Here is a 12,190-nt window from a genome sequence, read left to right as displayed (position 1 = left end):
GGGCAAGAGACTGGGAGGTGGCACATCCAGGGCAGTTGACCCAAACTGACACAAAGGATATTTTGTACCATGTAATGTCAGCAATCACAGTTGAGCTAAAGAAAGAAAAAAAGGGGGGGAAGTGGGATTGAACTTCCAAGGTGGCTGTTCAGAGACTGTGAGTGGGTATCGGTCTGCTTGTGGGGAAGTGAGCAATGGGTTTTTGCATGCTGGTTGGTTTGGGGTTTTTTTTACCCCTCTTTCCTTAACTTACTAAACTGTCTTTAAGTCCATGAGTTTTGTTGCTTCTGTTCTTCCTGTGTTCTCCCCACCCTGCTGAAGGGTGTGGATGTGAGTGAGCAAGCAGCTATGTGGTTCTTGGCTGCTGGCTGGGATCAGCCCATCACTAATAGAGAGTACTGGAAATTATGACATAAGGGAACAGCTGCAGGGTTTTCCTATTTGTTTTAAACTGCTTTTAAATTTACTATGTTCAAACTTTTCAGAGTAAAACTTTTCATGCTGGGTAATAAGCCTCAAACTTGAAGATTTCTGACTACTTCTAAGGGATAGTCTGAGTAATCTCTGAGAAAAATGAAGAAAAATCCCATTTTCGTTCTTGTAATTCTTAAAAGTTTATGTAACCTTTTTAGATTATGAAAGATTGAGTTTTGGGAACTGATTAATGTCTTTCCTATGTCTGCTTTTACTCAGACACTTTCCAAATTATGTTTTATTAGTATTTTAAATGCAGTTTTTTAATCTAGACATTTGCATGGCATTTCCTATTCTCATTCTCTTTCTTAGTTTCTTGAAAAAATATCCCAGACAGGAGTAAATAATTTAGTAATGAAATAGTTTTGTTGGGCTTGGCAATCCATAGATGGTGTACTTCCTTTCAGAACAAGACATTGGAAAGAGATGAATTAAGCTGATGTGGGTAATAAGTCTAAAGAAGTGTTGAAGTGATCCTGAAGGAGTGTCAAATTCTGAAAATGGAATAATTTCATACATTCATTTTGAATTTAATGAACAGCATTGAAAAGAATACATTTGTTTTTAGTAGTCTGTAGTAAAATAGAGGTATTTGTAACTCTTGCTTTTACAGGTTTAGAACATGTGGTTGAAATCAGATTTGAAGGAAGAAAAGATCCACGTTACGAGTGCAGGCTGTGTGGGTGTAATACAGAGATGGCACCTATGATAGAGCATCTTAGTGGATATAAACACAGAAGAGAATATATTGTGAGTAATTTTGATGCATTTTGATCAAAATTTCTTTCTAATACTCCCCTTCTATTTTTTTTTCTAAATAATTAGATCGTTTGAAGTTTAAACCCCCATATGATAAATTGTCAGTACTTGTATCGTTGGCTCTCCCTGGGTGAGACCAACATGAAGAGCTGTGATGCTTTGAGCTATTGAGGCAGTGCAGTCCAGGGCTGCCTGTCTGTATCAGCTCCAAAGTCGGTTCCTAAGTGTTTGGATTGCTTTCAGGATCAGGTTCCTAAAACATTGTGATTCTTTTTTATTCCCCAGCATGTCCATAGCACTGCTGGATTTGGTAGAGGGTGTGTCCTTTTGGTAGAAAGCTGTGCATGGTATCCATTTTTTGTTTTGAAGCCTACTGAAGTAACTCTAAAATTTGATTAGATGTGTTGCAGAGAGGAAATTAGCTCATAATGTTCAAATCAATGTTTACCAGTCTTGTGGAAGCTTGTCCAGATGGTGAAATGTGTAAATTTTTTAATATTGTGATAAATTTTGATATTAACCTTTTCAAGCTGGTTTTGTTTACAGTCTAAAGAATTTCCAGATAAAATTAGGAGAAAACCAACAGATGTAAAAGAATGCAAAGTCTCATTTTTCAGACGCATAGCAGGAGAGCTAGAGAAGAGTGAAGGATTAAAAATGTATAAGGTAATTGGAAGTAACTATAAAGTATCTGTTAATGTGTCTTTTATCAGTGCATTTATGTTTGATATAGTAAATTTTAAAAGTAATGCTGGCAAAGCTTGTTAAATTTCTGTGTGTTTCTAGGAAGTGTAGTAGTGAGTTGAACTAAGGCTTAACTTAAAGTTGCCCTGAAAAATCTGGGGAAAAGAGCAGTAGTATTGAAATCTGTCTGAAAAAAACCAAAGCTTTATATTTTTAGGGTTTTAGATGTTTTAAATTGAAAATTCTTCAGTCTGAATTCAGCAGTTTAGAAATTTCATTACTTTAACTTCAATAATTTTTAGTTTTTGCAACTTAAATTTTTTCAAGTGTAAGCAAATTTTCTCTCAAATTTCATTTACATTTACAGGATTCTCTATCTGTGTGTGAGGAACCAATTGAATTATGTAGGCATAAATAAAAGTACTTGTTCCTTTCCTAAAGGCAGTTGCTGTAGAGACTGTTTTTATAAAATTTTAATCAGAAAGTCTAATATGAAACTTTTTCTATTTTTAGATTGAAGGTTACACAAGACCAACTACCTCATGTAAGTCTGTGAATTTCTTGAATATAGTAGATTTGATACAATTGATATTTGGCCTAATTTGCCTTACTAGTTGAACTCAAAGTGTTTGACTGATGTAAAACACTCAACTTATAATACCATGAAATGTTTTCAGAAATGTTTCTGGGTTTTGTGATTTTGAAATGAGGAAAGAAGGAAGTTGCCAGACTTCCAGTCTTCCTTAGATGTTTTTTAACTTCTTTGTTCTGGAGGTATTTATGATACCTGCAGTAATTTGCTCATCAAGGGAAGTGAAAAAGTATGGAAAAATGGTACTTGATGGCTAAATTGATAAAGTCTCCTCCATCTCATTTCTGTCATCAAAAGACTTAAATGCTGAATCACTGGTGAAAGTGGAAATTACTGTTTTTTAGCAAATCCATTGGAACAAGCAATGGAAACCAAACCCACAACATAAACCCAACATCTTCTCTCATGCTGTATGGCTGAGTTACATCCTTTGTCACTGTAGATGTGCTATAAATCCTTAATGATGCCAATCTGAAGGAATACCTCCTTGCTACGTTTTGACCCTAGTATTAATACCAGAAGGAAGGTAGGTTTGATTGAAATGGGTGAAAGTTGCTTAGATCAACAGAATTTGTCAGTGTGAATCCTGCTCCTGTAGGAGCCTACCATAGCAGTGCCTTTTTTCTTTTTGATTGATCATTGGTGGCTTCTGTGCCTTGTACTTTTTAATGGTGGTCTGCAAAACAAGGTGGTGGATAATCTTTTTGATCTCTGTTTGAGTCTCTTGTGAAGAGGGAATGTGACCCAGGAATCAGCTCAGTAATTCTCAGTTCAGAGTAAACTGACATCAGTCAAGTCAGCAGACTTCTTAGAAGCGGAAGACAAGGTCAAATATCAATCTGTATCATCAAAAAGAGTGATCTCACCCAGTCCTGCAGGATATGAAACTCTGGAGAAATGGACAGGAGGGAAGTTATCTGCAAAAACGTTGTGCCTTTCAATATAAAGGTTTGCTGTGGTTAGATGATAGGGTCAACATCAAGTGAATTCCAGAAAACATCCCTCTGGTTATTTCAAAGAAAATCATGGTTAAAGGGTTAGCAGCTGTGTGTCTTTAGAATAGGTCATACTGGCAAATTTCAAAACTCCCTTCTGACAGTGAGAATGAGTTTGAAGATATAATTAAGAAAGGTCATTTGGTGACGTACTGGTGTGCAAGTGATGAAATGGATGTTACAGCTTCATCAGCCTGTTTTACCCATGTTAACGGGAGCTGGTCAGCATGGTAACACAAGTCTTTCAGCCTCATCTTGTAGGGCCAATGATGTCACTTGGCTGAGAATGATTACAAGTCCTGTTGCTTATCCTGGAATACCTGTGTTGATAAATGCTTAAGAAGTGATAAGTTATGTACCATGCAGTAGCTGGTTCTCTGAAGCATAGTTACTCTTTTAGACTGCCTTGTTTTGCTGAGCTTTCCCTCCCTCCCTCCTCATGCTTATACATTGACAGAGATGAGATGATCAGACATTCCAACCCCCATAAGTTCTTGTTGGAGACTTAACTATTGTACATGCAGCTTTGAGGTTCACTGGTGTTTACTCAGGAAAAACCCACACGCGAACCTTGTAACTTTTTTGCATGGAGGAGACACGCCCACCTCAGTTTATTCCATACAGGCTTCTTGTGTGGGAGTCAGCTGCCAGAACATAGATGCTGTGGGGTATCCTGCAAAGCCTTTAGGGCTCAGGTGTCCCCCAGACTTTTCATCAAGGATGCCTGCTGGTTTCTAAGGTGGCAGCATGTGCCATCTGCTGCTGAATCCTGCCCTTTACAGAAATGGCAGCCACTTCACAGCCAGTAACTGTTCTGTTTGTGTAATCCTTCCACTGCAGTAATAACAGTGCAAACTTGTGATGTTGCTAATAATTCTTTTTCATTTTCTAGCCCCACTGAAGAAGAAAGCAAGGTGAGAGTACTACATCCACAGGGAAATCAAAAGAGATTTTTAAATCTATTTTTCTGTAGCAAACATCATGACATATGGGGAAAATATTTTATATTGTCTTTCCACTGTACTTATTCCTTTTCCGTAAATTGTTCCTTTTGTCTGTGAGGAAATGTAGCTATGGCTTTTGAAATACTGCACTTAAAAAGAAATTGCAATTGAAATTTCAGGCTGTTTCTATTCTATGTGGAATATAATTGGCTGAGTAGGTTTTATAAAAAGCTGTTTATATAGGAAGAAAAAACCCAACCCACCATTATTTTAGTCATCTTCTTTAGCTGATTTGTGAAGAAGTTAATCTGTACTACTGATTTCTTTGAGAGTCAGTCAGAATAAGGATCTTTACAGCATACTTAAAACACTGTTACTTTTTAGAGAAAGATATCCAGTATTGGTAATTGATATAAATTTGGAAACTGAAATATTTGGTTCTATTAGGTAAACCTAATGTTTTGGTAATTTATAGAATGCAGCTTAATACTGTAATTTCTTTCTTTTAAGGTGGGAAGATGATTATAAGCATGAGGTGTGTAGAGGCAGTAAGTCCACACAAGTGTTCACATGCCCACAAGTGTCTCATGTTGTTGCAGTTTCTTTATGCTTGCTACTTTTCATTTTTCTGGAAAATGTTTACTCTTTGACTTCATTTACTATTTTATTAATATTGTTGCAGAAGCAACTGACCTAATGAGTCAGAATTTTGTGTTCATCACAGCAGAGGGGAAGAGAATACAGTACCTTCGCCTCAGCTCTCATAAATCCTGTTCAGAGCCACTGCGAGTGTCAGAGCCAGTGTCTGCAGGCCAGGTCTCCCAGCCTGTGCTGCAGTCTCCCCTTCCCTGTTTTGTCCCTCTTCAGATCAAAAGTATTCTATACTGAAAGTTTGGTTTGAATCTTAACATAGCTCTAAAGATTTACCATCCTTTTTTCTAACTCAGAGGTGAAACTCAAAATGATCACTGAAGTATCTGTCCTGATTGGTGCTGGACACAAACACTGAGAAGTGCCTTGTTTTTATCTTAGTGGCAGAGTTGGTTGTGTAGGCCTCAGGCTGGTCAGGTACTACGTTAAACGCAGCTGAGCACTTGACTTTTTTAAACATCATTTTGGACCTGAGTGAGGAAAGCCTGGGAAAGATAGCTCTTGTAGGTGTGTGGCTTAGATGTGAAATGTGTTCTTCCTGGTATTGGAAGTAATGCAGTTGTGTTTGTAGTAGCTGCTAGCAAACTGATATTGAGGATGTAAGGTTACATGTTTATGGCTGTGATCTAAAATGATATCTTTTCTTTGTGTTGACTTTTATTGTTGGATAAAAGATTAAAAGCTTTTGTTCTGTACAAGATGATGCAACAACTGCTGTAATATTTAGTCTTTTAAAGTTTTTTCCCCTATTCTGCGATCTCACAGAATGATCCTGTTCGGAAACAGAAAGCTCTGGAGTTCTTGGTATGTATGTAAAATAATTGTGACGAGAATTGTGAGGTTTCATCAGTATGATGCAGTGAATATTGTGAAGGAGCCTCTGATTACTGATCAAACTCATTTGACTACAACATTAATTTCCATTTAATGGACTCTGCCCTTTGAAAAATTAGTGCAGCTGTAGCTTAGCTCAGAACAATTGGCTGGATTAAATGTGAGCTCTCGGCCTGTTCTGGGGATGACTCCCCCCTTTGCTGAGGAGCCACTCTGACAAGCACTGTTAATTAGCAGCACTGATGTTGCTCAAGTGCTGTTGTCTGCCTGTATCCAAAGGGATTGTTGATAATGCTGAGTGAGAGGAGCCAGTCTGGTCTGGCTGCCAGAGAAAGCACAGCTGCTGGTCTTGGAGTGATTGGGGAAGTTCTGTCAGCTCTGTTGCTGTTGACAGGAGCATAGTAAGCCTTGGTTTGTCTTCTGAGTTTATGAAAATACCTGACCATTTGTGTTCAGCATTGTACTCTGTGAAAATCATGTTCTGTACCTAAGGCAATTGGAAAATTTCATTTGAATTGTGTTTATACACCAAAATCAGAAGTAGAATGTTTTGAGATGTATGCTTCATTTCTTCCATGCTGTAGTTACTTGTGACTTCAGAAAGAGAGAGAGGAAGAATGCAAGTCTAAGGGATAATCAGTAAACTACAAAAAAACTTGGTAGTTAATTGACTTTTATCTACAGGAATTACAACTATTCCTTTCAGAAGACTGCCTATATTCTTTTAACTTACTGTAATCACTTATAAATTAATTTACTTACTAATCAGCCTGAATCTTATTTTTTATTCAATTTTCTACACAGAAAACATAAATTTAGGACTTGTGCCCTTCTCTGTCTGCAGCAAAATGTTTATGACTGTCAGTACAGGAGTGGCACAGAAATCCATGTTTATGTTTTACCTTTTATCCGGCCATAACTATGCTCCCAATTTTATTTTTTTGTATTTGTGTATACATTTATTATATATGCCATATGTTAATTAATAGTATAAATTAGGTTATACCAAAATCAAAGTGTAACTTTGATCTGTTTGTGTATATGACCCTTCAGCACCCTAATGACCAATTCTAACCATGTTTTTTGACAGGAGACTTTTCACATCACCTCAGACTCCGAAGCAACACTTGTTCTTCACATTACACAGGAACTCATGGAGGCTTTGAAGACCTTTTGTGAAAAGAAAGCAGCAGTAAGTAACATAATCTTGTCCAGAGTTGTTTTACCATTGGGAGGAAAGGAGTGGTTAAACTCTCTGTGTTAACACCCTGCCAAACTGAACAGTTCAGGCATGGGTCAAAACCCCTGTTAAACAGACTTCAATTTTCTTTTTTTACAACTTCTAAGTAACAAAGATACTGATTGCATGGCACATTTCTCTTAGTATTCCATCATCGTGTATCTGTTTTGGTTTTTTTGTGCGTTTGTTCTGTTCTGGGCACCATTATGCTTCTTGATGTCAGGTTGTCATCCTTTTTGTGTTGGTCCCTTGCTTGATAGCTTTTGTTCTAAGATCAGTGAGGCTTTAAGCCCCACACAAATGTGCCATTTTTTTTCTTTGGTAGGCATGTGGGTAGGTTTGTCTTTCTTATAACTTATGTCTCTGCTCTCAGTTGAGAGTTCTAATCTGTTAAGACCAAGGTAGGTAAGATGTTCTTGACTATCTGTTGGTCCTTACAAAGCTCCATAGCTTCTTTGCAAAGAAGTTGACTACCTGTGGAAAAAGGAGTCTGAAGAACGACTAGAATCTGTGAAAAAATGATTAATGACTCTGGCAGCTACTGGTTCAGAAAGTGCAGGATGTGTCTTTTTCTGAAAGCTGTTTCAGACTGTTTTCTCAATTGTATATTCCATGTCATGTGCGCTACAGTAACTGTCTCTGTGCAAATGCTGCCACCAACACCAGTTAAATATTGCTTCTGTAGCTTAATCTCTCAGCTGGGCCTTCCATTCTGCATTCCCCAGCAGGAGGCAGGATTTGCATGTGTACCAGTTTTATATTTTAGCCAGGTGATGATGAGAGAAATGAGGCAATAAATTTGAAACATGAGGCGTCTTCACCAGACACCTCCTTCTGTTCTCCAGATACCTCTTCCAAATATCACTTTGGAAAATTGTGGTATAATGTGGTTAACAACACATCCCTCATATGGACTTGGCTATCACCTAAAATTGTACTTTGCTAACTTTCTATGGGAAATTTACTGCTTTTTAGAATTCTTAAAGTTCTTAAATTCTTGCATTCGCAAGCAGACGTTCTGACCTTTTGCTTTGCCTAGGTTAATTACACCAACAGTTTAGGCCCACTGATGTCAGTACCTCAGGATGAATTTCCAGAAGGGAAAAGCATCCCAGAACACTACGGGCCAGATGGAGAATACAAAGGTAATTTAGATATTTTGTTCCACTAGTTTGTTTACTCTTGAGACTGCACAGATTGTGAAAATTTAGTTTTATGGCCAGCCATAGTGCTTCTTAGCTGGTGTACTGTGTGTCTTTGCCCTCTGAGTCAGTTCAGGATATCATTTTCTGAAGCTTTAATGACTTAACTGTCTGAGAACGTTCCTGTCTCACTGAACAGTGTTACAGCAGTAAAGGTTATGGAAATTCAAGCAGTAACCCTTCCTGATCTATTTACTGTTAGAATTTTTGGATGGAAAGATACCAAGCTCAGTTAAGACATAAAGGCAGGAATTGGGAAAAGAACAGAAGGACACTTCATAAAATCTCAAAGTAGTTGCGTTTGCAGTTGGTATTCTAATATTTTGCTAACTTTTATTGCCCTTATTTATTCAGGAAGTTCTGACTGGAATCAAGGTTTTTTGTCTCAGTATGAAGAGTGTTCTGAAGATGCTTCTTTTGCTCCTGCTCACTCTAACAGTTACCAAACAGATGATGGATCATCTTCCTGTCATCTGAGATCTGATGATTTTGCAATGGTGTCTCTGCTCAGGGACTCTCCTGCTGTTGAGCCTGATGCTCCTGTCAGTGGTATCAGTGAATGGCTGAGACAGCTCAGACACTCGGTGTCTGGCAGGAATTTGGCTGCTGGGGCCTCTTCCTACAAGACCAGCCCACTGAAGGAGTGCTCAGCGGAATATCTGTCCAGTGATGTGCAAGGAAGTGAGCTCCATGATAAGAGACTCTCATTTGGCAGGGAAAATACAAAATGGAGGAATCAACAAGCATGTACAAAAGCAAGGCATATAAGTGACCAAGAATTACCCTATCCCAATTCTTCTGCCTCTCATCCTTCATCTGGAAGATACTCTACAAACTATCCTTCACAAAACTATTCCTCTTACAAGAACGATGAGTCTGTGAATACTTGTACATCTTCTGCAAATTCTGATGTATCAGGAAGAGGTGGCTCTAGGTGGCACCAGGACACTAGGTGGGAGTGGAATGAGGACTCCAGGTGGAATGAGGACTCCAGGTGGAACGAGAACTCTAGCTGGAAGCAGGAGTCTAGCTGGAAGCAGGAGTCTAGCTGGAAGCAGGAATCTAGGTGTCAAGGATTCAGGTATCAGAAATCAGGCTACCAGAGAAACTGGAGTTCCCATCAGAACTCATTTTCTGGCAGTGGTTCATACCGCGATCACCAGCAGTTCAGAAGCTCAGAAGAGATGTTTGATGGAGTTGATGTTGGTCTTGCTCCCAACACTGTGAACAGGCTGCTAGGAAAGGATGTACCTACAATGACCAGGACGCTCAAACAGTTGGCTCCATATTATCCAGCACTTCAAAGTAAGATTGTCATTAGTTTGCATGTGAAATGAGTTAATCAGCATGGTTGCTTTAACATAAGCAGGAGATTGCAGGCTGCAGAGATAGGATGTGCTGTTCAGGGGAGTTGAGCTCATTTTGCTCACGTCTGTATCAGCTGAAGAATTGTTGCCTCTCTGAGGACACTGTGCCTCTTGGCAACTAAATGGAGCAGCGAGTGAGAGGAGATTTCAATAGCACAAAAATTGCCTGAATTGAGAGGTTTGAACTGGGTCATCTTTCTAACTAGCAGTTTGTATCATGAGTTGTACTGCTAGCTTTGCAACGATGGGAAGGGAATGTATTGCTGTAAAGAAAAAAATACTGAAATGCATGCAGAACCAAACCTGGATGGAATATAATAAATGATCCAAATGGATCAAAACCCATTGGGATAACAAGAGAAATGTTATCAAAGAGCTGGTTCATTACATGCTGATTTCTTTTTTCCAGTTACTGTAGAAATAGTCATTAATGCTGAGAATAGTGATACACTTGTCAAAATGAAAGTTTCTCCTTTTGAAATAGATTATGAGAGGGATTTAAAGAGAAGTGGGCATATGCTACTGCATGGCTGTCATTGGGCATGAGTTTGGACAAATGCAAACTATGCTTCTGATACTAGAATTAGTTAATTAACTAGGTATCTACTTAAAACTTTCATTTTCACATTCTCTATGCTGTATTATGTGAAATATTGTGAGATGGAAGTAACTGTAAATGTCTTTATCTCCCCTTTCTAGAAGTAAATATTCAGACATTCGTCAATGTGCTAATAGAAACTAGAGAGAAAGATTAAGGAGCAACAACAGTTGAACTGGAAACAGATGAAGAGATTTGAGAATCTCCATCACTTGGCTTTCAGGAAAGAGACTGCATTTGACTCTCTGTTTGGCTTGGGAAAGGTAAAGGGAGGTAGAGTTTTAACATGTGAAATATAGCTGGAACATGAACTTGCACATAACGGGTGAACATACTATTTTGTTTAGGCTTTTTGTAATGTATTTGTTATATCTTAGTATAATACAGAAAAAAATCTTTTGTTATTTTTTGAAAATATGTTAAAATTATTCTGTCAGCAAAAAGTTAATAATCCTTTGAATACCCTTCTCAATTCAGAGGAAAAAGAAAGGTTTACTTTTATGTTACCTACTTAAGAAGAATATTCATTGAAAATACAGGTTTATTTTTCTTCACACAAAGGTAAGGCCAGTTCCATTAATTCGAGGCTTTATAATTAGCATATTTTTAGAAATTGATACACTACATTTCTGTTTAGACAAAGAAAGGAGCATGTCACAGCAAAGGTATTCTCTGTCTTAATGTGATGCTATATGAGGAAAATGTATTCTAGAGGACTGGTATGCAATGGGGCATATTAGTTTCATTTTTGCAGAGTAAGAAATGGTGTGAAATATATGGAGATTTTTTAATCACGTTGTTCAAAATGAAATCATTATAAATTTTCTGAAAAACTCATTTGGTGGATTGACCCCTACTAAAATAAAAATTACTGATTCTTTCTGCTGGTAAAAGCATATTGAGAAATAGTGGAACCCATAAGGCAATCAGATAAAATAACAGGAAAAAAATAAATAATCAAAATGTCATACTGAGTAATACTTACCAGTTCTGATGTGTATCAGAACCACATGTTCATGAACACCTGTCTTTAGATGTCTGCTTTATGTAATTAAAACCAGCTTACATGGAGCTGAAGAAAAGAAGTAAAGTGAGACAAGTTTACTCCTGAGTGTCTGTTTTCCTGTTCACTGCTGCATTGTGGACTATCATTTTTCTTCTCACCCATGCCTGAACTGTGTCTCTGTGCATTAAATACCTGTGCTGAAGCAGGGCTAGCCTTCATGAGCTGTCATAATGCATTTTGGATCTTGTCACATAAATTTTAATAAGAACTCAACAAAAAATTTATTATTGAGCATATAAACTCAATTCCCTAAAATTTTCCTTCTTTCATTATCTTGCTTCTGCATCTGAAAAGATCCACTTTCCTTTTTCATTCCTGTTCACTATTTACTGCTCATACTTACTGAAGGGTTGGAGTGGTTTATAATGTCACACACTTTGTAGCTGTGCCATACACTTTCATCCACTGAATTACATAGTCAACCTTGCTTAAAAGGCAAAATTATGGTTTTTCTACCACGGGTGTCTTCCAGAGTTTTGATTTAGAAGTCTGTAGGATTGATCAATTATTGTATCTGATTATTTACTTCTGGTACATAAAATTAGCAGAAGTTATTTACACAAATTTACTGCCATAGTTTTTTCCCTCAGAAAGTATAGTGCAACTAAAATTCTGAAACTGTAGAAAAAATGTTGCTAGAAAATATTACTGTTGCAACTCTGTCAATTCAAGTTAAGACCTTTTCATTTGAAGTTGTTCTAGAGAACTCTTTTCCCATTTCTCACTCCCTTTGGGATTTTACTGCCATTACTGTATACCCCAGTGGCATACAGCAGCTGGATGA

General features: G+C 37.7%; 1 protein-coding gene across 10 annotated transcripts in view; it reads left to right on the top strand.

The window, feature by feature from the left end:
• The window catches only part of LOC138104912 (uncharacterized), a 28,441-nt gene extending 16,997 nt beyond the window's left edge, over positions 1–11,444 (top strand). For 8 of the 10 annotated variants that reach the window (XM_069004240.1, XM_069004238.1, XM_069004247.1 and 5 more), the window contains 10 exons: positions 1,088–1,224; positions 1,780–1,899; positions 2,431–2,461; positions 4,397–4,418; positions 4,959–4,983; positions 5,865–5,903; positions 7,024–7,125; positions 8,213–8,318; positions 8,730–9,680; positions 10,442–11,444. In XM_069004240.1, the coding sequence (XP_068860341.1) occupies positions 1,088–1,224; positions 1,780–1,899; positions 2,431–2,461; positions 4,397–4,418; positions 4,959–4,983; positions 5,865–5,903; positions 7,024–7,125; positions 8,213–8,318; positions 8,730–9,680; positions 10,442–10,497 (1,589 nt within the window). In that variant the 3' untranslated portion in view covers positions 10,498–11,444. The remainder of the gene's footprint in view (positions 1–1,087; positions 1,225–1,779; positions 1,900–2,430; positions 2,462–4,396; positions 4,419–4,958; positions 4,984–5,864; positions 5,904–7,023; positions 7,126–8,212; positions 8,319–8,729; positions 9,681–10,441) is intronic. The other 2 variants (XM_069004243.1, XM_069004239.1) reach the window with 2 other exon arrangements.
• Positions 11,445–12,190: the final 746 nt, after the last annotated feature.

The sequence above is a fragment of the Aphelocoma coerulescens genome, chromosome 2 (assembly GCF_041296385.1).
Source record: "Aphelocoma coerulescens isolate FSJ_1873_10779 chromosome 2, UR_Acoe_1.0, whole genome shotgun sequence".
Taxonomy (NCBI): domain Eukaryota; kingdom Metazoa; phylum Chordata; class Aves; order Passeriformes; family Corvidae; genus Aphelocoma; species Aphelocoma coerulescens.
This window is presented reverse-complemented; position numbering and strand designations above follow the sequence as displayed.